The 26,132-nt window shown below is 44.2% G+C and overlaps 1 protein-coding gene across 1 annotated transcript in view; it reads left to right on the forward strand.

The window, feature by feature from the left end:
• Window positions 1–9,932: 9,932 nt before the first annotated feature.
• PRIMPOL (primase and DNA directed polymerase) overlaps window positions 9,933–26,132 on the forward strand; it is a 34,989-nt gene continuing 18,789 nt past the window's right edge. Inside the window, exons 1-4 of the mRNA XM_056114335.1 lie at window positions 9,933–10,120; window positions 12,627–12,724; window positions 13,759–13,888; window positions 18,633–18,780. Coding sequence (XP_055970310.1) covers window positions 9,941–10,120; window positions 12,627–12,724; window positions 13,759–13,888; window positions 18,633–18,780 — 556 coding nt within the window. The 5' untranslated portion in view covers window positions 9,933–9,940. The remainder of the gene's footprint in view (window positions 10,121–12,626; window positions 12,725–13,758; window positions 13,889–18,632; window positions 18,781–26,132) is intronic.

Raw genomic sequence — 26,132 nt, forward strand, 5'->3', positions numbered from 1 at the left:
CTAGGACAGGGTTTGAAATCAAGGGCCTTATTTGAGAAGGATATTCCAGGAACAAGGACTATGCTTTGTTTCCTTCACTGTTAATATCTGTATTAAAAAAATATATATATATATAATCAAAGTAAATCCCCACGGCATCAGACACATATACACTTGCTAACTGTCTCCATTTGCTCTTTCCTTATGAGAACTCAATTCCACACTCCCGGGAGCAGAGCTCTGGCCATCAAAGGGCTTCCGAGAGTGTTACCTCTACAGCATTACCTCACCCCCATTAGCTAATGCCGGCCCAAGACAAGTCACTCTGGAGAGGGTGAGCTCATCTTGGAAGGAGAAAATGGTTTCTCCCAAAGGAAACTGCCTTATATGATAAAAGGAACATTTTTATTTGACGAAACATCAACCGGAAAAATCAATGCAAAGAAACTGAAATAGCACGACAGGTACTGACTCTAATAGAAAAAAACCTATATATCTGTATATACACATAAATACTTTGAATTACAGAATTTTTATTTTTTTTCTTCTTTTTTAAAAAAATTTTTTTTTATTAGTGAAACACCATGAGGTACAGTTGTAAATTTGCAATTTTTTGTGCTTGGGTTTGATTATACAATGATCAGATACCCATCCCTCCACCAGTGCCCATTTTCCACCACCATGGATAATATCCCTCCCACCCCCATCCCCCCATCCCCCCTGTCTCTGTGGCAGGGCAATCCCCTGTGTTCTCTCTCTCCTTTTGGGTGTTGTGGTCTGCAAAAGAGGCATTGAGTGGCAAACATGTTCAGTCCATAGTCTACTTTCGACATGCATCTCCCCTCCTGGGAGGATCCTCCAAACACCCTTTATTTGGTGCTCCCTTCTCTATCTGAACTGCCCTTTCCTCTAGAATGCCCGACTGACCACTAAGCTATGGAGTAATCCTCCTGGTGCTGATGTCAGCTATTCTTGGGTATTAATCTCATATTTTGTTACTTTATATCCCCCAGATGAATGCAATCTTTCTATGTCTATCCCTCTCTTTCTGATTCATTTCGCTTAACATGATACTTTCCATGTTGTACCACTTGTATGTAAATTTCATGACTTCGTCTTTTCTAACAGCTACATAGTACTCCATTGTGTAGATGTACCAAAGTTTCTTTAACCAGTCATCTGTTCTTGGGCATTCAGGTTTCTTCCAGTTTCTGGCTATTGTAAAGAGTGTTGCAACGAACAAACAAGTGCAGATGTCTCTTCCACTATACATTTTTTAGGCCCCCACTTTTTTCATTTTTAATTTTAATTTTTTTTATTATTATTAGTGAAACACCATGAGGTACAGTTGTAGATTTACAATTTTTTGTGCTTAGGTTTGATTATACAATGATCAGATACCCATCCCTCCACCAGTGCCATTTTCCACCACCATGGATAATATCCCCCCCACTCCCATCCCCCACCCCCCCCGCCTCTGTGGCAGGGCAATCCCCTGTGTTCTCTCTCTCCTTTTGGGTGTTGTGGTCTGCAAAAGAGGCATTGAGTGGCAAACATGTTCAGTCCATAGTCCACTTTCGACATGCATCTCCCCTCCTGGGAGGATCCTCCAAACACCCTTTATTTGGTGCTCCCTTCTCTATCTGAGCTGCCCTTTCCTCTAGAATGCCCGACTGACCACTAAGCTATGGAGTAATCCTCCTGGTGCTGATCTCAGCTATTCTTGGGTATTAATCTCATACTTTGTTACTTTATATCCCCCAGATGAATGCAATCTTTCTATGTCTATCCCTCTCTTTCTGACTCATTTCGCTTAGCATGATACTTTCCATGTTGTACCACTTGTATGTAAATTTCATGACTTCATCTTTTCTAAGAGCTACATAGTACTCCATTGTGTAGATGTACCAAAGTTTCTTTAACCAGTCATCTGTTCTCAGGCACTCAGGTTTCTTCCAGTTTCTGGCTATTGTAAAGAGTGCTGCAATGAACAAACAAGTGCAGATGTCACTTCGACTACACATTTTTGCCTCTCTGGGGTATATTCCCAGGAGTGGTATTGCTGGGTCAAATGGGAGCTCAATTTCTAAAGAATTTTTATTTTTAAAATTAAATTACTGTAAGAGACAATGTACAGCTGTTTGTGATTTTCAGTTGTTCGATATTTGGGCACCCCATCTCTTCAGCAGTGTCTACTTCCCTTCACCAATGTCCACAGTTTCCCTCTCATTCCCTAGCTCGCCTCTATGGCAGATAACTTTTCTTTTTTTCCGCTTAGGCACTGGGTTTTGCAGTACTGTCACAGAGGGGGTATCATGCATGTCACTTTACCTCCTTTCAGGACCCAGTTCTACGACAACTATATTTCTAATGCCACTGAGGGATTTGCTTCTAAATGTGAAATAATTGGTTTGTTGTGAAACATCCATGTGAAGTAGACATTGGTAAGATATTTCTGTTTCTTGGCCTTTTAAAGGAAAGGCAAAGCTTTCCCAGTATTACTCTGGTAATAAAGAACTTGAAAAATATAAAGGCTGTATAGAGAGGTCAAAGTCTCAAATTTCCCATTCCCAGATTTAGAAATTGAAGCTGGAAGAGAATATACTTATCACAGGAATTCAGACATACAGATCATTCCACTGTAGCATACTGAAAGTTTTATTGCAATTGTTTCCCAGCGGGTTGTTCAGTATCTTTGGGGACACATTAAAAAAAAAAAAAAAGACCAGATTGCATACTCTCACTGGGTGTGCTAAAGTCGATCTTTAAACATCTATTTTGTGTTAAGGCGAAGATACATGAACAGCAAGTCAAATTAATCTCTAAGCTCAAGAACAGTTAATTATATAGTCCTCAGCTCTAAGAAACACTGAGGGGGGCTGGAGCGACAGCACAGCGGGTAGGGCGTTTGCCTTGCATGTGACCGACCCGGATGGTCCCCCAAGCACCGCCAGGAGTAATTCCTGAGTGCAGAGCCAGGAGTAACCCCTGAGCATCGCCGGGTGTGACCCAAGAAGAAAAAAAAAACACTAAGAATAAACTAACTTCAGCTGTACAAGGCGAACAAATAAAACCATTCTTTCCTTTGGGCCATGTGACACAGAGTCTAGAGTCCTTACCTATGCCTTAGCCCCAGGCCAGAAAGAAAATAATAGTTACAATGGGGTCTGTCTTCTTCTGTACCTGCAATCCTAATTTGGCTTTTTTTTTTTTTGAGAGACAATAAAGGGAAGTTCTTTCAGATCTAAGTACTCTGCATAAAATAACTGTAGACCAAGGAATTGTGGATACCTCATAAAAATCATGTATAAATCTACTAGGTCTCCTCCTACAAAATCAGATTCAGGTTCCCCATTAAGAAAATCCTGCCATAGGTCTGGAATTGCTGAAGTCAGTAATAGTACTCATTTGTCATGGGCTCCATGGTAATTTTTGGAGCGGGACTGTGTATGGACCTGTACTAGGCGTTAAATGTCTGAAGGAAGACAAGGGACAAAGCGTTGCCCACCCCAGGCTTACTGTTCACTGTCCTAAGGCCAGTCAGTGTAGAATACTTCTCAGGTAACATTGTTACTACACACAGGAGCAGCTGAAGGCAGGAACAAACCAGGAAGAGAAATCACTAACATTAGAACATACTACAGAGATTTTAACTTACAAATTAGACCACAGATCCTTCATTTGATCCTGACAACATCAGGATCCTGTGAAATATGAAAATGATGCCTAATGGATACACGGGTCTCCACGTCTGGTTGTCTGACAAGTTATGTACTCCATTCCAGTACAAAACAGCATCCTAACATTTTAAGAATTCCCCAGTTTTTTCAGTGCCCCTCCCAATCCCAACACCCTTAACCCCCTTGCCCGGTGCTGTTCATCTTAGAGATAAATCTTCGAGAACTACTGATGGAACTCAGGCCAGCTTGTGCAAGGCAGGCATTCTACTCAATGTGCCATGACTCCAGTCCAGTGTTAATTTTTATGGGGGGGGGGGTGAGGAAACCCAAAAACAAAAAAGGAAAAGAAATCCTACTTTGGATATGTAGGGAATCAAGCAGTAGACCAAGTTCAAAACAGTTAAAGGCACCGCCAATAGTCAAATGTGAATCCTTAAACTGCCACACCCAGTGGTACTCAGAGCTTGTTCAGTCTTCCCTCTGAGCCTCTGAGCTCAGGGACTGAGACCACTCCTGGAGGGGTTGGGGAGGGGTATAACTTGGGTGGGCCAAGTGCAAGGCAAGCACCCCATGGGCTGCACATTTCAGACTGTACACTAGGCCTTTTTCTGCATGACAGCAAATTAGGTACAATGCTCCAATTCCTTTAAGGTGAACAGGTTTTATGACCACAATCCAATTGCTCATTCCCAATAATTGAAGCTTTACACTTCATTCTTCCAGAGTGGGACTGCAACACTTTTAAAGTGGCGGAGCCCATCTGAACTTGGGGTGGTCCTCTTGCTTAGAACCCTCTCTCCTTACAGTCTCCCAGTTACACTGTATTTCAATCCCACCATCCCTTTCTCATACTGTGCCCAAAGACAGGTTTTTTTCCCTCCTGCCTATACAGCCCATTATTATTAACAGGTATAATACTGTATGGACTCTTACTTTAGACAGGTCTTGGGTATGGGGGAATACAATTAAGTAATAAGAGAAACAGTTTCTCAAGGAAGATGCTTAGAATAAGAGGGAAGATAGTTAAGAAACTAAGGCAGGGGCTGGAGAGATAGCACAGCGGGTAGGGTGTTTGCCTTGCATGCAGCCAACCGGGGTTCGATTCCCAGCATCCCATATGGTCCCCTGAGCACCGCCAGGAGTAACCCCTGTGCATCGCCAGGTGTGACGCAAAAAGCAAAAAAAACCCCAAAAAACAAAACCCCCCAAAAAACCCAAAAAACAAAAAAACTAAGGCAAAGGATGTGATATGCAAAAGGACACAGGAAGTCTCCATGAAGGCCATGGGACCTGACTGGGGTGTTACTGGCTGGGTATTAAGGTCACAAAGGCAAGAGAAGTAGCAGTAAGGCAAAAGATAGGGCAGAGATAAGCTGGGGTGCCAAGCAAGGAAGTGGAGTCACCTTGTGACCAAGGTGCTTAGCCCGAAGGCAAGGAAAGTGCTTGTTAGACTGAAAATTGTCTTTGGCGTCTGGGCCACACCCTGTGGCGTCCTGGGCTTTGTGTTCCGATCTGCCGCCCTCCCCCACCCCCCAAGGGCTGCTACTGCTGGGGAAAAACCGGGCTCGTGGTAGCAAAGCCTTAACACCAGTCCTCTCAGCCTAGGGTCTTATTTTGTGAAAATGCCCCAAGGGGCAGATGGAAGACCTGGAAGCAAGGCGGATATTCATTCAAGCGGCTGCCTGAGCCCAGGGTTCGAGATCCTGGTTTGGCGTAGAGCAGGCGAGAAGGATGACGTTCTCAGGGTCCAAGGGGGGATGTTGGCATAGGCAGCAGGGCGGCAGCGGGGGGAGAGAGAGACAGAGGTGAGCTGAGCCCGACTTCTGCTTTCTGGGCTGGGCACCCGCCCCTGGATGCGGAACGAGCCCGAGGCAGCTGCTCAGCAGCCAACAGCTATAGCAGGCGAAGGGGCTTCGGGCAGTACCGTGCAGGTCCCCCCGGCTCCCGCCGTCCCCGCTCCCGCTCGCCCCTGCATCCTGGGTGAGGCCTCGGGGCTGCCCCAAGCCGGGGCTCTGCATCCTCGCCCTTCGGCCACGCCGCCGCGGCCAAACAAAGACTCTGCAGGCCGGAGAGGGACCGGGCGCCGAGCTAGGGGGCATGGACGCAGCGGGCCCGGTTTGCGACGCCGCAATCGGAAGGAGGGAGGACGACACTCACCGGACCTGCACGCGGCGGGATGCTCGCACCTGGGCTGCCCGCTCCGAAATGCAGCGGGGGCAGCGGCCTGGCGCGGTGACGCAAACCGCGCTCCCTCGGAGCCCCGCCCCCGCCCTGCGGATTGGCGCGGAGACGCGAGCCACGCCCCCATTAGCCCCGCCTCCGCCCTGCGGATTGGCGCGGAGACGCGAGCCACGCCCCCTCCCAGCCCCGCCTCCGCCCGCGGATTGGCGCGGAGACGCGAGCCACGCCCCCTCCTCCCAGCCCCGCTTCCAAAGGCCTCCGCGGCCCGCGGGGGAAGCCCCGCCCCCACGCCCCCACGCCCCGCCCAGGACACTCCCCTCACCCCGCGGACTTCCGCCTCCGCGTGGCGCTCTAGCCCCCGGCGCGCCCGCTCGCTCCCCGACACCCCGGGCCCGGCGACTTCCGGTCCTCCCGCCCCGGCGCCGGATTCGAAGACGTCGGCCGCGCGGTCCGCGTGGGTAAGGCGGCCCGCGGCTCCCGGGGGTGCGGGGGCGCAGCTGGGGGGACCGGAGCGGACGCCAGCCGCACTGGTGATCACCGCCACCCCCCTGCGACCCGAGACCGGCCGCGTCCCGCAGCTGACCTGGCGCCCGCAGCCGCGCCCAGCCGGCGTTTGCAAGGACGCTGCCCGCGTTGGAGACCACAGCCCCGGGGCCACGTTTCGATGAGGCCCACCCGGGAACCCTTGTCCAGAATCGACACTGACCAGCCCCTCCTGCAGCGCCTTTCGGCCGGCCTTCGCGCAGCTGGTGCAGGGGCTTCGGCCGGCCGGGGAGCAGCGGGCTTGCCCATCAGGCCTGTCCACCCGGCAGATTGGGTCTCGAGAGGCCCCGCGGGGTGCTGGTGACCAGGCATGGGCCTCCTGACTTCAGTCGGGGTTTCTGTGCGTTGCTTCACCTGCTAGATAAGGCCATTTAGTTATCCAGAGGTTTTTCTGTGCTCTTGAGATGTTTTTGCAATGTTTTCGCCCCCCCCCCCCACCCCCCCACCCCGGGGCGGTGGCTTGGGGTTGCTCCTGCCTCTGAGCTCAGGGGTCACTGCAGGCAGGTGGGGCTCGGAGGACCATAAGGGGTGCCTGGTATTAGGGAGAGAGCACATCCAGCACACTTGATGGTCTTTGGAGTCTGGCCAGGAGTCCTCTCTGAGCGCAGAGCCAGCTGTGGCCACCCCCCCCTCCCCACCCCGCCCCAGTTAGTTCTGTATCAAACCTGGTGAAACATTGTGGTACAGTGTGAAATAGCGAATAGGAGTCATCGACCTATTGATTTAAACGTTCTCTTTGGAACTTGGAAACACCACCCAGGAGTTCCTGGTGTCTGCAGGAAAGAAGTTTTGATACACACTGTTATAAAGCTGGATTCCACCCTAGCATTTCTTTCTTTTTTTTTTTTGAAATAAATAGATTTTATTTGGAGGATTTTTGGGTATGGAGGGAGAAAGAGAGTGAGAGACAGTAACGTACTCAAGAGAGAACACGGGCTTCTCCAAGGGCAGAGAGAGAACCCCTACACACATCCTAGCATTAGACAGAAAAGCATGAAAGTACACATCTCAAGAGGGGAGATGCGGGCGACACATGTGCTCAGGCACCACATGTGCTCGGCCACGTGGGCAGAAACAGCACATGGGCTTGGGCAGCATATGCGCCCACCCTAGCATTTCTAATAATTAATGGTGATGTTCTCCCCAGGGGCAGGGATGATGCATCTTACAATTATAAATTAGAATGCCACGTGCTCTCCTCTTCTCCAGTTCTTTGTCATTCGACCCTCCTGCTTTTAGTCAAGCCCCAGCTGTCTTCTTGCTTTCTGCCCAGCTGTTCAGATTTTCCGACCGTGCAAATAACATGAAGGCATAATATGCAAAAGTTCTTTTCCTCTTGACAGTTATTTCCTCTGTCCAGGGAGCCTTAAATTTGTTTCCCGTGGTGACTGACTTTTTTTGTATGGCATCCCACGGTCATTTCAGTCTTTTAAAAAATAAAAAAAATTATTTTGTCAGTGTCACTAGGTATGAACATCTAGTTGATTATTTCTAGTCACTTAATTAGATAATCAGATATGAATTGTGGCTCTAGTATTTTGTGTTTATTGCTTCATCAGATAATTCATGGACTTTATTAAAAGTGAATACATTTCACAGAAGAAGGTCAGTTTCTTGGGATGGAAAGATGGTACAGCCAGTAAGGCACTTGCTGTACATGTGGCTGACCTAAGTTCCATTCCCGGCACCCCAGAAGGTCCCTGGAGCCAGCCAGGAGTCATCCCTGAGTCCATAGCTGGGTGTGACCTAAAACACCAAAAAAGAAAGTTTTTAGCTAAACATAGGGTCTTTTATCTGTGAAGAAGATTAAGGTAAACTTAGAATCTGTCTAGCACTTAGGAGTTTATCTTGTAAAAGATTAAAGCAGGTTTAAAAAAAATGCTCCATCTCTCTAATGAAATTATATTTATTTACTAGGTATTCGTATGTTAAAGTTTATTTGCCATCCCTAGAGTTATATTTGTTTCTTGTTATGCATGTGTTGTGTGTATATATTTTTTCCTTTTCTGGTGGTACTCAGGCCCACGCCCATTTGTTGCTGATGGGGTGCTTTTTGGGTTCTCCATGCTTAGTACTGAAGGTTTATAATTAATTCATGTAAATAACTCATTCTAAGAGAATAATACTTTTTTGAGCTAGTACGGTTGACATCTCTCAATAATAATGACTTTTTTTCTAACACTTTTCACATTTTCATGCTGTTCCTACCCTTTCAGTATTTTAGGATGATTCTAATTTCCTTTCAGGAAATAATGTCATTTACCAATAAGTTTTGTGTTGCAAACTTTTCTGCTGAAACTTAAAAATATCAGTTTTTTGGGTCCAGGTGCTCAAAAGGTGTTGGCAAAGGTGAATAGGAATCTTACCTTAATTGCATATGTAATTTTACTTAAATGATCTGTTTTACTTAAATGATATGAATTTTACTTAAGTGAAATGAATTTTACTTAAATGATATGATTTACTTGATCACTTGACATCCCGTTACTCAAGTAAATTATAATCCCAAATTGGAAAAGTGTTGCTAGAACCTTTGCGTAGCCTGACTCACATGGAAGTACATCATGGACACAAAGACATTTACTAGGTATAAAACTAACAGACATCGGTTAAGATTTTAGCTGTACCTTCTAAAAATTATGTTTATGATTACTGTAAGTGTCCAGAGCAAGCCTTATAGGAGTTCCTATGCATATAACTGTGTTATCTTAGCTATAATTGTGTTGGTAGATAAACTTGCAAAAGGAGGTAAGAGCTGAACATTGGTGCCTAGATGTGAACTTAACACTAAGAAATTGGGGCCGAGGTGATAGTACAGTGAGTAGGGCATTGGCCTTGCGCACAACTGACCTGGCTTCAATCCTCAGCATTTCGTATGGTCCCCTCAAGCACTCCAGGAGTATTTCCTGAGTGTGGAGACAGGAATTACCCCTGAAATCGCTGGGTGTGACCCCAAAAGCCAAAACAAACAAAAAGAAGTAATAGTATGTGACAGTCAAAACAGTGGCAAGCTGGGCCAGGTGGCACTTGATGCAATTAAGTGGTCATTATAAAACTATATTGTACCAAGCACTTACAAAGGAACTTGGTATTTCATAAAACACTTAACATTCATCAAGCTCTATGATAAGATTTAAGATAAATATTTATTATTCCCCTTTGCAGCTCAGTAAGACTTAGGTAGCTCCGTTTCCCTCTCCTCAATCAGAGAGCACTTTTGAGATGCAACAGTCAGAATCTAGAAGGTATGACTGACAGCCCTGTTCTTGTTTAACAGAAAAACTTAGTGTAAAACAAAATGCAAAGCAGAGAAGTTAGCATTAGTAAATGCATTGAAATATAGTTTATGAGACCAGATGTAATGAAAGAAATTGATGTCTTTTTCATTTGTTTCAGGAGGAAAGATAGAAATCTTACAAGATAGGATCTTTTCTTCCCATACTTCTGATCTGTAGCACTGTCCTCCCATTGTTCCTTGATTTGCTCGAGCAGGCCCAGTAACATCTCCATTGTGATACTTACCTGGCAGCGGAGACACCATGATCACTTCTGAACTAATGAAAAGAAAGTGGGAAACAAAACTGAAGCAAATTGAAGAACTGGCATCTCATTATGAGAGGAAACCATTGCCTTCAGTATATAAGCCAAGACTGTCCAGGCCAGAAGAACCACCGAACATTTGGAAACTATTTCATCGACAAACGGAAGCTTTTAAATTTGTTAGAAGCTGTAAAGAGGTACTTTCTCATGTATTTTTCCCCTGGAGCTGTAGTGATAGCACAGCGGGTAGGGCGTTTGCCTTGTATGCGGCTGACTCCAGTTCGAATCCCAGCATCCTCTATGTTCCCCTGAGCACTGCCAAGAGTAATTCCTGAGTGCAGAGCCAGGAGTAACCCCTGTGCATTGCCGAGTGTGACCCAGAAAGCAAAAAAAGAAGAAAACTACCCAGAATATGAGGAAATAAACGAATAGCATATAACATCTTATGGGAAAAATTTGGGAAAGAAGAACTGAATCAAAAAATTAATTTTATTAAAAAATGGGGAAGTGGTCAGAGCAGTAGGACAGCAGGTAGGAAACTTACCTTGCATGACCCGGGTCTGAGCCCTGGCATCCCATAGGGTCCCCTGAATACCACAAGGATTAATTTTGAGTGTAGAGCCTGGAGTAACCTCTGAGCATGGCTGGATGTGGCCAGAAAAACAATTTTTAGAAATTTTAATTTTGTGTTTGGGCCTCATTCAGCTGTGCTCAGGGATCACTTCTGGCAGAACTCAAGGGACCATATGGAGTGTTGGGATCCAACCCAGGTCACCTGTGCAAGGCAGGTGCCTTATCCATTGTATTGTTACTCCAGCCCCTTGAGAACTAAATTTAAACAGTGGCAGTATATGACATAAATGTATTCTGATTCTGTGTTGTGCTGCCATGTGAAAACTCAAAATGCTAGTCTGTATTTTAGGGGGAGGACTCCACTAAAAAGCTCACTCATATCAAAATAGGATACCTAGGAAAATTTTTTACATTTATTTTGTGTAGGCCTTGTTCAGATATTAAAAATTTATTGAGAGCACCTAATCTTGAATTTTAAAAATATTTGAGTGTGATTTCTGTGCTTATGGATCATCGGTCTCAGAATTTTTAGTAGGATCAAGTAACTTTCTACATCTCACTCGTGAAAGTGAAAGTTTAGTTTCTTTGTAGCCTCAACAGCTACCTGTAGCTAATAGATACGAAAACAGAAACCAAAACCAAAACGAAAAAATAAAATTAGTATTCCTTTATTAGAAAAATTAATGGGAACAGACATATCAAGTATAAGATCAGTTCACCATAAAAAATTGTTTTGTTAAAAGAAAAGGCGGTTTGTAATTATTACTAAAGTTAAGTATTTTAAAAACCTAAGCTTTTAATATACAAGTACTTGATAAAAAGTTATTGCCCACCTAAGTTTTTATTTGTGCTAGAGAATTTATTAATTTTAGCACAAATGATTATGATAATCTTTAGGTGCTTTTATTAATTTCATTTTTTGTTTTTTGTTTTTTTGGAACTTAATTTTTTTTTTAAATTTTATTAGTGAAACACCATGAGGTACAGTTGTAGACTTACAAATTTTGTGCTTGGGGGGCTGGAGCAATAGCATAGGGGGTAGGGTGTTTGCTTTGCACATGGCAGACCCGGGTTCAATTCCCAGCATCCCATATGGTCCCCTGAGCACTGCCAGGGGTAATTCCTGAGCACAGAGCCAGGAGTAACCCCTGTGCATTGCCAGGTGTGACCCAAAAAGAAAAAAAAAAATTTCTGCTTGGCTTTCAGTTATACAATGATCAAATACCCATCCCTCCACCAGTGCCCATTTTCCACCACCACGGGTCTCAGTATCCCTCTCACCCCCCTATCCCCCACTCCACCCTGCCTCTGTGGCAGGGCATTCCCCTTTGTCCTCTCTTTCCTTTTGGGTGTTGTGGTTTGCAAAAGAGGCATTGAGTGGCAATCATGTTCGGTCTATAGTCTACTTTCAGCATGCTTCTCCCATCCTGGGAGGATCCTCCCAACACCCTTTACTTGGTGCTCCTTTCTCTATCTGAGCTTCCTTTTCCCCTAGCATGTGTGGCTGGCCTCAAAGCCATGGAGCAAAATTCCTGGTACTAATCTCGGCCATTCTTGGTGTTAGTCTCCTATTTTGTTATTTTATGTTCCCCAGATGAATGCAATCTTTCTATGTCTATTCCTCTCTTTCTGACTCATTTCGCACCTGTTGGTGGTATTCAGGCCTTACTCCTTGGCAGTGCTCTGGGACCATATGAGATGCTGGGATCAAACCTGAAAGGCCGCTTGCAAGGCAAACGCCCTACCTGCCATACTGTCTCTTGGCCCATTTCTTGATAGTTTTAAAGAATAAGTTTAAGTTTATGAATTAGCAAAAGACTAATAGGAAATCAAACGAGAGATATTGAAACGTGATATTCTTTTTTCTCTTTATATCTAGATAGTCTATGTCTGGATCAAGAATTACTTGTGCATGAGTGACTACGAAATGGTTAACTAAAAATGACTGTATTGTTATTAGTCATTAGTCATAGCTTGTGATTGTTTTTCTTGTTTTTGAAACATGTTTAAATTCCAGTTTTTGAAAATTTGATGGCAATATTCTTCATGAGTATTTTATAGTTACAGTTGAATTTAAGTTTGCACTTTAATTATCTCTTTGAATATCTTTTTTTTTTAAATTTTATAAAGGATGTTCATGTATTTGCTTTGGAATACAAAGTGGGTAATGGACAACGTATTTACCTTGTAACAACTTACACTCAACTTTGGTTTTACTATAAATTCAGGTAAGTAGTTAGTAAAGTACAGTGTATTATTAAATTATATTTCCTGTCAAATAATTAAAAATTTTTTTCAGTTCACACCCAGCGATGCTCAGAACTTACTCCTGGCTCTGCACTCAGAAATTACTCCTGGCAGTGCTTGGGGGATCACATGGGATGCTGGGGATCAAACCTGAGTTGGCCGTGTATAAGGCAGACCTGGGCTGTACTATCACTCCAGGCCTTCCTCGCAAATAATTTTTATAAAATTAACTCACACAGAATTGACTGGTGTAATTCTTGATGACACAATTAGTCATCTTACTATTAGAATTTAATTCTGGAGTTCCCTTGTTACAGTAGTAGTGAGTTATCCCTTGGTGCTAGGAGAAAATAACCATGCGTATATGTGCGATGTGAGCTCCTGGTGACTGTACCAATGTGACACGGTTTCCCTTGTCACTTTTTCTGTTCACATTACCTTGATCTTTTGATTGTAGGGGATGCCATCACTTAGTACAAGTTACCATGTTGACTTGTCAAGTCAGCTCTGTTCTGGCCCCGGTTAGTTCTGCTTGTTGATGTCAGTGGTCTGTAACTGCCAGCGTGAGCACTGAAGTTCAATGAAGATAGGGGAGTCAAATATGCCTTTAAGCTGATCCTTCCTAACAAAAAATTTAGAATTGCTATATAATGCATGGACTCCCCAGACTATGTGGTACTGGATGCCAGTTTGGTAAATCAAGTTAGTTTTTCCTCTTATGGTGGCATTAAAAAACAAACATGAAAGTGTTAGAAAGTATCAGAATCATTTGTGAGTAACAGAAGTGGACCATATTTTCTAGTTACGTAATGTTAGAAAATGTGCTTGCAACATCTTATTTGATGGAAATTCTTGTTACTGTAAGCCATAAGGCTATGGTGAGGTTGTTCACTTTATCATTATGTCATAGTTAAATATTTTTTACAGTTAACAGTAATCTTAAGATGTAAGATCGACTTCTGTGGTTTGAATAATATAAGATATAAATCTAACAATCTTGAATCATTCAACTCAGAAAAAATCTCTTACACTGCTATGAAGTAATTCCTGAAAATGCTGTGTGCAAGCTTTATTTTGACTTGGAATTTAACAAACTTGCCAATCCAGAAGCTGATGGAAAAAAGATGGTTGCATTACTCATTGAGGTAAATAAGTCAGGTTTTTCTCCTTATACCTATATTTTCTCTTCACTTATTCCCTAAGTGATACAAGGAGAACCTATACGTTAAATAATGTTTTGACTCTCCTTTTTCTTACTATTCTCTTTGATTTTTACATGTAATTAGCACATTCTCTAAATAAATTTCTCTAAATTGATTTTGCCTCACACCCAAAATAAAATTTTGTGTTATTATAGAACATGTTTACTTTGTAGGTAGAAATTGTTAAGCTTATTTTACATACTATAATGATTATATTAATATTAAAATATACTCTAATTATATTAAAATTAGTTTTATTTATTGGTTAATTGTGTGTGTGTGTGTGTGTGTGTGTGTGTGTGTTTGGGCCATACTTGGTGGTGCTCAGGTCTTATTCCTGGCTCTGCGCTCAGGGGTCGCCTCTTGGGGTGTTGTGGGGACTGCATGGGGTGGGCTAGGTATTGAACCTGGCTTGGCTCTATGCAAGGCAAGTGCCCTGTCTGCTGTACTATCCCTGTGGTGTGCTGTTTATTGGTTACTTTGTATGTAACTTTGTATGTAACAAATGTACAAGTATTTTTCCTTTCGGTTTCTTGTGGGTGGCATAAATTAGTCTGGTTCTTAATATAATAGATAATAAATAACTGATTAATTCATGACTTAACTGATAATTTTACTAAGGCACTTTTGCCAATTAGAATAAATTTTAAAGCACTTTATAAAACTTTACAGGTAACATTGTTTACATTGTTTTAAGCTGCTGGATTTTATAACTTACATATTCAAATAACTTGGGAAGATAATTTAGGGCATTATGATTACTAGCATGTTATCTACAGTAATTAAATTTATTCTGTGTAAGTCCTCTAGTGCCAAACGAAGAACTAGACTTTATTCATTTTTTAATAAATTTTCAGTCTTTGGAAAGATTCTAACCGCTTTGCCTAGGCACAAGCAATACATTGGTTAGATCAAAAGACAAGGTGTTCTGCCTTTATGGAATTTAGAATTTAATAGAAGATAATAAATTATAGCTATTATAATAAAGACCTAAACTTAAAATTGCCTAACCAAGATCACTATAACTATCACCCCGTTGTTCATCGATTTGCTCGAGCAGGCGCCAGTAACGTCTCCATTCAGCCCTTCCCTGTGCTAGTGTAGCCCAGTGGCATATTGGCGGCTCTTTCAGGGTCAGGGGAATGAGGACCATCATTGTCACTGTCTTTGGCATATCGAGTACGCCGCAGATAGCTTGCCAGGCTCTGCAGTGTGGGGCGGGCAGGATACTCTCGGTAGCTTGCCGGGCTCTCCGAGCGGGATGGAGGCTTTTGGAGAGGACTCTGGTCACCTTTACAGATGTTCCCAGTCAGGCCTGTATGCGGGCCAGAAGTCTCTGTAGCCTGCCGGGTTCTCTGAGAGTGGGAACTAGAGAATAAGAGGTCATGCTGCCACGTGCTTCCGGGAGCTTGGTTTTAGCGTCCCTGGATCCTGGCCGTTGATGGGGTTACACGACAGTTGGTGGGTGTACCTGCCTAGCTCCTGGAAGATGGGGGATCTGGTGGAGGAGGCCCAGTCCTGAACCGAGCAGGCTTGGAGATCTCAGCTCCGGATCCCGCACACCTGGGTTCCTCTGCCTGTGCCTTCATGCGTGAGGCTCATCCGAGCATGTGGAGAGTGGTCTCAGCATGGCTGTGGCTGGGTCCTGGAGGTCTCCAGCTGCCGGGGCTCTGCTCGGGGTGGAGAGGGAAACTCAGCCCGCCCTTCTCCAGGGGGTCCCCGTGAGGACTGCCAGGTGCGGGGCAGGAGACTCTGTGTTCTCCTCCGGGAGATAACCAAGATAAAGTTACTATTTCTTTAATGTAATGTCTGAATATACTCCATTTTGTTAGGGGTGAGGCTTGTTACTTTACTACCTAACATGTTGCCTTTATTTATGTTATGAACTCATCAATGAGTCTGCATTCTAGTCAGTAGAAAATGGGGCAAAGGAGAGTATGACCCGTAACTCTTTTTTTTTTTTGCTCTTTGGGTCATACCCAGTGATGCTCAGGGGTTACTCCTGGTTCTGCACTCAGAGATTATCCCTGGCAGTGCTCAGGAGACCATATGGGATGCTGGGAATCAAACCCGGGTCAGCCATGTGCAAGGCAAATGCCCTACCCGCTGTGCTATTACTCCAGCCCCTGCATAACTCTTTTTTTTTAAGTTTTTAATTTTTCATTAAAAATTTTTTATACAGTTGTTCACAGTAATTTATTCTGTCCCAGCACTAATCCCACCACCATTATTTTGAATTTTCCCACCACCACCTAAGCCTGCCCCAAAGGCAGATCCTAAATTTATTTTGTATTACTTGTTATTTGCTCGAGCGGGCCCAGTAACGTCTCCATTGGAGACTTTGTTGTTACTGTGTCTGGCATATCGAATACGTCACGGGGAGCTTGCCAGGCTCTGCCGTGCAGGCGAGATACTCTCGGTAGCTTGCCGGGCTCTCCGAGAAGGGCGGAGGAATCGAATTCGGGTCGGACATGTTGGCTGCGTGCAAGGCAAACGCCCTACCGCTGTGCTATCGCTCCAGCTTGTTATTAATAATCTGCTAAAAAATGATCCCAAAAATTTCCTTGGAGAAAAGTGTAGGATGATCATTGTACCTCACCCTGGAGACATTAAGCTTTTTGCAAAAGAAATTACTAACATGTTGTTACAGGTTGAGCCTTGTGTGCTCATTTCTTTTTTTACTGGGATTGGTTGCCTTCTCCTTTACACCCCATCAAATGTGTGTGCTACTCCTGATACATCAGTGGCTCAGAGAATGAGATGTCACGTGATCACATTTGTGACTGCGTGCTCCAGGACTTCTAAAATTTTATTTATTTTTTTTGCTTTTTGGGTCACACCTGGCGATGCACAGGGGTTACTCCTGGCTCTGCACTCAGGAGTTACTCCTGGCGGTGCTCAGGGGACCATCTGGGATGCTGGGAATCGAACCCGGATCGGCCGCATGCAAGGCAAATGCCCAACCCGCTGTGCTATCTCTCCAGCCCCAATTCCAAGATTTTAAATAGGGTGAGATAGCTGCAGTTAAATTTTTAACTGGATGGTGACTTTGGGGTCTGGAGGCCTCGCTGCAGCTTTTTGCTCTCTTCTGAGATTTATGTGTGAGTCTCTGACCCTGAACTCTTATGTGGCTTCCGCTCGTACCCCATGTGGAAGAACTTAGTTATTCGTCTACATCTCACTGCAGGAGCGTCTGGGACATGTCTTCATTCTTGATTGCCTGGGATATAGAGTGAATGATCAGATTTTTATTTCTGCTGAAAAAGGGGACGGCAAATGGCAAGCAATAGTCTGGATAATATAGAAGAAAGATGTTAAGAGAGAAAACTGTAGCTCTGTAGAAGGTATGATACACAGCGACAGAACATTCAGGAGGACTTTCATATAGCTAGGGTAACTAAGAGACCCTTCCCCCAGAGTGCAATTTGCCCGAGGAGGAGCGGGATCAGAGAGCTGGGGAGGGGCAGCACTGCATGTCAAAGTGACGTTGATACTGTTGCTTCGTGACTCCGAGGTGTCCAAGTGCTTGGCCGTTCACAAACATTTCCTCTCAGGGTAGTCACGCATGCAGTTCCTAGTGACTTGGTTTCGCAAATGAGAAGACAGGCTTTAAGGAGAAATGACTTGTCATTTGAATGGCTAGCGCTTTTAAGCAAGTACATGTTTCGGTTTCTGTGCTAATGACTTTTTTCTTAATTATTCTTTTTTTCTTTTCTTTTTCTTTTTTCTCTTTGGGTCACACCCAGCCTATGCTCAGGGGTTACTCCTGGCTCTGCACTCAGGAATCACTCCTGGCGGTGCTCGGGGGACCATATGGGATGCTGGGGATCGAACCCGGGTCGGCCGCATGCAAGGCAAACGCCCTCCCCGCTGTGCTGTTGCTCCAGCCCCTTATTTATTCTTTGTAAACCCCCGCCCCCATTGTAGGCTCATTTATTATTTCTGTTTTTGAATGCCAGCAATGGAATGTCAGCATTTGGATTTGACCAAAGGTTAGAGCCAACAAATGGCAAAGCAGAATTTAAACCTAGGACGTTTTTTTCCCCTCTCATTCTTTTGGATCCTGGCTCAGGAGTCACTCCTGGCTCTGTTCTCAGGATCTGCTCCTGGCAGGGCTTGGGGAAGCACATGTGATGCCGGGGACCAAACCTGAGTTGGCTCTGTGCCAGGCAGGCGCCTTACCCTTTGTTCTCTCTCTTTGACCCAAACCTGGAACTTTTGGACTCCTAATCTTGTGCTCTGAAGCCTGTGTTTGCATAACTATTTCAATAGCAGTGTCATCTAGCCTTGCAGATTTTCTGGAGGTAGATTTGTGTTTAGTACGCATAAGGAACTTTTAGTAAGTAAAAGTATAAAAAATGGAATCAGTGAATCTTTTAACTCGTAGGTGATACTTGGAAGAGTTTTACAAAAATGTATTGTGATTTTAGAGATTGATTTATAAGGTAAATTGTTTCACTTCCGAGGAGCCTTTATCCTGAGAGCCAATAATGTTTTTTCTTTTTAAAGACAACACGTCCTCATTTAAATGTGATAACCTACTCGATATGTAAGTAATTTGCAGACTTCTTATGTAATCTTATAGCAAATAAAAATAAAAATGATTTAGACTTATACAAAGATATTAAAATTTTTCTCAGGAAAATTTAAAACAAAATTTGTATTTACATTTTACTTGTGTTTTTAGCATGTTTGTAAAGCGCTTCAAGAGTTATACAGAGTTAATTGTTCAGCAGCAGATGTTTGCAATTTGGATTCTAGCACTGATGAAAAATTTAGCCGCCATTTAATATTTCAGCTCCATAATGTGGCATTTAAAGATAATATCCATGTAGGTAAGTACATTACTTTTTAAAAAATTAATGGGAGGGGCTGGAGTGATAGCACAGCGAGTAGGGCGTTTGCCTTGCACACGCTGGACCCGGGTTCAATTCCCAGCATCCCATATGGTCCCCCGAGCACTGCCAGAGGTGACTCCTGAGTGCAGAGCCAGGAGTAACCCCTGTGAGTTGCTGGGTGTGACCCAAAAGGCAAAAAAAAAAAAAAAGTTAATGGACTATATTCTAAGCTTATTTTCCTTTTCTGTAAAAAAATTGCATTTATCAGGTTTTATTTGTATGTAAAGTAAAATAATTTTATTAAAGTAAAATAGTTTTACTTAGAAAAGTGTAAGAGAGATACTACACATTGTCAGTTGTGATGTAGGCAGCAGAGAATACACCAAAGTTATCAGGTTATACCTAAAACTTGTTGTTAATCCAAAACCTAAAAAAAGCATTTTTCACGTTTTCAGGATTTGCTCTTAGCTATAGACCAGTCACCGTCCGTATAGCTTAACCTCCTCAGGTCACCCTTGGGTCAGTGCCTCTTGCGGTGTGTTGGGATGTCCATGGGTGTCGTGAGCATGGTTTCTACTGCAACAGTCCTTTCAGAAGCTCTTGAACTAATTTAGGAAATGCCTGTGTGAGTCTTAACCGTGAAGTCTCAGATCTGGATAGTTTCGCTTTCGGCGCGTGAGGACTGGCACTTGGGTTCCAGACCACATACAAGACTTGTTTATTGTTCTAGGCTGAGCGTCCAGGCCGTGGCGTTTGGGAGTATAAGCTGGAGAGTTCCTCCAGAGTCTTTGTTCTGGGAGTTAAGATGCAGTCTCTTGGAAGGGGAAGCAAGTAGCAGAGTGGAAACCCCCAACCAAGTGCCAAGTAGAAACCCAACTGCTGGTGCTCATCCAAGTGTGGGGAGGGCAAGTATTTCCTCCATCCGAATAGACAAATGTCTGACACTCAGGTCACCCATTTCTGAACCATGGCTGTTGGACAGTTTCAAGGGCACTTCAGGGACATGGTCACTGAAGCACAGGTGAGAAAGTCAGAATCTGGCGCTGAGTGACGGGGGCGCGGGGTTGCACCGGCTTAAACGGCTGGGCGTGTTGACACTCTCACGTCTGCTCTCTGGCTTCATTGGACCTTCCTTCTTCCTGAGTTGCTGGGAATTGTGGGATATATCCTGGCCTCTGTCACCTTGGTGATCACCCACTCGCATGGCTTCAGTTTTCTCTGTCTTGATGACTTTGATTTCCCAGCCCAGACCCATGTAATCACTGCCTAGCAAACATTCCACGATCATTTCGAATTCTGTGACTCATACGCTGTAATTCCTCATCCTCCCTCCAAACCTTCTTCTCTAGTCGTGTGTGTAGATTAGTGGGTGGAATTCCTACCCATTCAGGGAGGTTTTAATGTCATCTTTGACTCTCCCTCCCGGCTTGTGTGGTCTGATTATACCACTGGTACGGACCTCTCAAGGAATGTCCATCGCCTTCAGGAAGAAGTGCAGGTGTCCTAACTTACAAGCAGACCCACTGTGCTCATTCCTCATCATTCATGTCTCAGCCCTTCACATTGGAGACAAGGGCTGGAGAGAGAGGACAGTGGGTAAGGTGCTTGCCTGGCACACAGTGAACCCGACTCGATCCTCGGCATTCCAAATGACCCCCTGCCATTACTGAAGAAATTCCTTAAGTGCAGAGCAAGGAGTAGCCCTTGTGCACTGCATGGTGTGGACCTCCCAAACTCTACTCCCAGCCCCCATTCCCCTCCGCCCCACCCCCAGATACACGTTAGAGACAGTCTCTGGGTCTTTGTACTTTTTGATGCTGCTGCAGGCTGAAGAGAAATATCTGTTTGTCTGATATGCTGAGATAGACTTGGTGTAGCTCATGTTATGTGGGAAATTACTTCTGTTGTGTCACATACAGAACCCTAATGGTTAGGCTAGTGTTTCCCCTGGATTACAAAATGCCCAGGCCTGTGGTCAAATGTTCACCACTTCCGGTACTGATTTCCTGTGTTTTGGTCTTCTCTGTTCCACTCAGTGTTTCTTTGGAGCAGGCCCTGTGTCTTGCTATGGTATTTCCCAAGCTTAGCAGGTAACGCCATCTTTAGCAATAAGACTGTGCAGCGGGAGCAGTAATAGATGCAATCAGGCCTGTAGTAAACACCTACTGACGGAATGGTTATTGAGTGGACGCAGCTGCCGAGATGTGGGGGCAGAGTCCTGGGCAGGCATCACTTTGATTCCTGTGCAGTCCCTTAGTCTTCTCCGCAGCTCTTAGCAACAAGGCCCCCAGTTGAGATTTGTTGCCAAGGAAGAAGAGAGATTTGGCGTTTTCTGCTGTAGACGTCTTTTGAGAGCGGATGGCATTTAATCACGTTCCATCATAAAGATCGGGTGAAAAAGGCATTACGGTTAGAGCAGCATAAAGACGCATTTGGGGACAGTTGGTGAGAGTACAGGAGGCTTGGTGCTGGCCTCGCATGCAGCTGAGCCCTGTTTCTTCTCTAGCTCTGGTACGGTCCCTGCTTCCAAGGGGTCACTCCTGAGCACCGGGAGAGGAGTGGTCCTTGAGCACCACTGGGTGTGGCCCCAAACCTATTTTTTTTGCCCACCCCCCAAAAATAGGGGAGATGAGTTTGTGGCAAGTTTAGTGAGCAGTGCGAAGACTGCCGTGGCCGGGGTGAGTGACATGATCAAACCTGTTACCTGGGCTTGAAAGTTTGAGGCTCCTTTCTCTAAAATCATGGTTATGGTGGACTCAAGGATGCAGGATTAGCAAATAGATCAAATTTCTTTTAGATAGCACAGCGGGTAGGGCGTTCGCCTTACAAGCGGCCAACATGGGCGACCCGAGTTCGATTCCTCCGCCCCTTTCGGAGAGCCCGGCAAGCTACCGAGAGTATTGGATATGCCAGACACAGTAACAACAAAGTCTCCAATGGAGACGTTACTGGGCCCGCTCGAGCAAATCGACGATCAACGGGAGGGCCTTTACTTTTACCTTTCCATCAATGCTTAAATTTCTGTTTTATTAATTTTACTTCTTTTATTGTTGTGAAGTCTGGGGTTTCACATGCTTGGGGTACCTGCACATTTCAGCTGTGATTGTTCAGGACTGTACCCTTTAGTCATGCTAATCACATGTGTGCTCTCAGGGGTCCCCTGCCGTGGCCATGGTGCTTCCACAACCTTCAGAAGTGCTCACCAGGGCCACACGCCTCCGTGTGCTCTTCGTGCATACTGGTTGCAGTATGAAATGGCTTGTAATGCTGGGGTCCCACCAGTGCCAGAACTACACAGTGATGTCGCCAGGGTCATGGTTGGCAGCTCAGGTCGTGCTTGCGACCTTCCTCTGGCAGTGCAGATGTTCTCAACCACTAGGCTATTCCCTCTGCCGCATCACTTGGGAACACATTTGGGACCAGACCTGGCGGAGCTTGGAGCTCTTGACTGTGCTCAGGGGTTCTGAGGATTGGCAGTCATATGCAAAGCAAGCACCCTACTCGTTGGAATTTTCTAGTTCTTATTGTCAGCCTCTCAGTAGGGGGCATTAGAGTGAATTGTATACAGTTACTGAAATGGACACATTTGATCTGTCTCAAAATACTCTCCGGCCAACTTGCCTTACCCACTCCCTAAAATTCCTGTGATTGGTTCTTTTGAGTTATTCCCATCCGATAAAATACTCCTTGTACTCACGAGGAAGTGAGTCCTGAGAGGGGCAGCAAGTGAACAGCAGAATAGTTTGCCGAGCCCTTGAGCTAGTCATCTCCCTGATTATACTGTTTCTCTCCACCAGGCTACTTCCTGCCACAGGTCAGAGGCCTCACGCTTCTAGCTCTGCAGCCATGTGTCACTCTCTTGCTGCTGAGTGCCACAGAGATGCGGTTTCACATTGCCAGTGCACTAACATCTTCAGTTTTTGTTTGTAATGCTTTACTGTCTTTTGATGATTTATCACTTCTTCAGTTCATTATTTACCGTAGCTCCTTCCTTCAGAAGCTAATTGGGTCTGCTTATCATTACAAGAACTTTTGCTTTTACTTTCACTGCGATGTTTAGTGTTTTATAATACAGTGGCTTGCCCTTTGTTTCTTGGGAGGGGAGGGTTCCCCAGTGGTCTGGGCGCCTGGGAGCCACCATTCCTGGTGATTCTTGGCTGTCTGACACTTTGGTGCGTGGACCCTGCCTTCAGGTGCTGCTCAGGCGTGGTGGTGCTGGGGGACCACCAGGGACACATTGAGGTGTCCAGGGATTGAACTCAGGGTGTTGTAGTGGTACTTCTGATGTAAGCCATTCTCACGGGGGTGAGGTGGCATCTCGTGGTCTCAGTTTACGTTTCTGGGGTCATCAGTGGTGCTGAGGATTTCTCATACATCTGTCAGATGTCTGTATGTTCTCTTGGTTTTTATTTATTGTTTTTTAGGACACACCCAAGCTGTTCTCAGGGCTTCCTGCTGGCTCTGTGCAGAGGGGCCCATATGCAGGGCTCGGGATCGAACTGCCGTTGGTTGCAGTCAAGGTGATTGCCTTCACCTGTATACTTTCTCTCTGGCTCCCTGTCTGCTTAAGAGAATTGTATTTTGAAATTTTTCCCTATGTAGCGTTGCTTTTGTTTTTGTTGTTGCGTGATTTTTTTTACATACTATGGGTGTTAACCTCCATTAGATGGTGTACAACTATATTCTCCCACTTAGAAGTCTTTTTATTCTGTTATATATATTTTTTACTGTATAAGATTTTTCAGTTTAGAACTGGAGAGATAGTACAGGGGTTAAGGCATTTGTCTTGTATGTGTCTGATTTAATCAGTTCCCAGCTCTGCATATGGGTCCCTGAGTGCTGAGTACAGTGCCAGGAGTAAACCTGATCATCATTGCTGGGTTTGGCCCAACCCCCCCAAAAAGTTTTTCAGTTTAATGTACTTCTAACAATAGTTCGAAAATAGCACTCATAGTTAATTACACTTGCTCTAACACTTAAATCTTTCAAAACATCTCCTATGCTACTGTCAGGGAATATTTATTTAACCTGTGTGTTCCGTGTGCTTTATAGCTTTGGGTCTTAACTCTAAGTCTTTATCCCATTTTGAATTTATAAACCTTTTGTTTTGTTTTGGGGCCGAGCCCAGGTGTGCTCAGGGGATCATTCCTGCTGGTGCTCCCCAAACCATCACGATGCTGGGGATTGAATGTAGATCCGCTACATGCGAAGAAACTGCTTTACCTCCTCTACTATCTTTCTGGTCCCCATTTGAACTGATTTTTGTAAAACGGGATCATCTTCTATTTTGTTTTGGGCCATAACAGGTGGCTCTCGGATGTCACTCCCTGTAATGCTTGGGAAACTATGTGATGCTGGAAATTGATCCAGGATTTGTATATACAAGGCAAGCACTTGAACCCCTGTCAATCTCTCTGACCCTGTGACTGGAGTTACAGAATACTTGAGTTTTACATTTTTTTGTATGTGGCAACCTGGTTTTCCTAGCACCATGTATTGAAGGAGAGTCTTAGATTCTTTCTTTCTTTTTTTTTTTAAATTTTTATAATCTTTAATATGTTTACATCAGAAGAAAGCCCAAACATTCTACAGATTCAATTCATCTTTCCAATATCTGTGACATTTTTTGAAGACAGATCTAAGTCAGTTAGATTTATTTATTTACTTATTTTTATTAGTGAATCACCGTGGGGTACAGTTACAGACTTACAAACTTTCATGTTTGCATTGCAGTCAAACAGCGATCGTTTCCACCTCCCTTCACCAGTCCCTATTCTCCCCCACCGATGTTCCCAGCATCCCTCCCGCCACCCCCGTCCCCCACCACCCCACCACCCCACCCCGCCACCCCGCCTCAGCGACAGCCCTTTTATTCTCTCTCCTTTTGGGTGTTGTGGTTTACAATAGAGGTATTGAGCGGCTGTCGTGTTTGGTCTAGAGTCTACTTTCGGCATGCATCTTTCAACCCGAACGGGTCCTACCTACATCCTTTGCTTGGTGCTCCCTTCTCTACCTGAGCTGCCTTTTCCCCCAGCATGTGAGGCCGGTTTCCAAGCCCTGGAGCAGACTCCTGGTCCTTCTCTCTACTACTCCTGGGTGTTAAGTTTATATGCTGTTACTTTATATTCCACAGATGAGTGCAGTCTTTCTTTGCCTGGCCCTCTCTGACTCATTTCACTTAACATGATATTTAGATTCTTTGACATAAATTAAATGGTGATTTTTTTCCCCCTGGCTTTTTAATTTTCTGCCATTGGCCCATATGTCTAGTTTTATTCCAATACTGTAGTTTTAATTAGTGTTGTTTTGTAGGATAGTTTGATGTTAGTGATATGATGCCTCCATTCTCCTTCTTATCTCTCAGTATTACCATAGCTATTCATAATTTTTTTGGCGATTTCATGTAAACTTCTGTTCTATTTCTTTTTAAAATTATGTTGGAATTTTCCTTCAAATTGCATAAATCAATATATTCCTTTTAGAAAAAATGGACATTTTGGCTATATTAATTCTCCCATCCATATAATGGATTGTTCTTCTGCCTTTTAAAAAATTCTTCTTTTTTGAGTTTTTTGGGCCACACTGGCAGTGTTCAGGGATTGCACCAGACTCTGTGTCAAGGATCAACCTTGGAGGGGCTGGGGGACCTATGTGCTATGGGAATCGAGGCTTGGTGGACACATGCCACGCAAGCACCCTACCTGCTGTACTCTCTCTGGCCTTGTTTTTTCTACCCTTTAATGTCTTTTTCTGAGTCTTTTAACAGTACTGTGTAATTTTCATTAAAGCTGTCTTTTGCAACCTTCATTAAGCTTATTTGGATAGAATAGAAATGCTTTAGATTACTTTCTTATTTTTTTTCTTTCATTTGCATATGCAAAGGAACCTTTTTAGGATTTTGGCTCACATCACTGTACTCAGGGGTTACTCTTGGCTCTGTACTCACTTCTTATTAGCTTGGGGGACTACACGAGGTGCTGGAGATCGAACCCAAGTTGGCCCCTTGTAAGGCAAGTCCCTATCCACTGTACTATTGCTCCAGCGCCAGAATTTTTTTTTTTTGTAATCAGCCACTTGGCTTTAGGTAAAAAGAATTTTGAATTTAGAGTATATATATCATAAATTTAGGGCTTAATCTGTCTTGTAAATACAGTGAGAAATGTAGACTATAATAGTTTTAGAGATTGAAATTTCTCAGTATTGCATGTCTTAGTATTTTTCTATATGATACAACCTAGCCAAAATATTACTTGATTTCATGGTATAAATAGTTATGAAAGTTTCAAGATGTTCCAGATTGCTTTGACAACTTTTCTTTTTTGGGGAGAGGGGTGGTCCTACAGCTGATG

This window comes from Sorex fumeus, unplaced genomic scaffold (genome assembly GCF_029834395.1).
Source record: "Sorex fumeus unplaced genomic scaffold, SorFum_2.1 ptg000024l, whole genome shotgun sequence".
NCBI classification, from domain to species: domain Eukaryota; kingdom Metazoa; phylum Chordata; class Mammalia; order Eulipotyphla; family Soricidae; genus Sorex; species Sorex fumeus.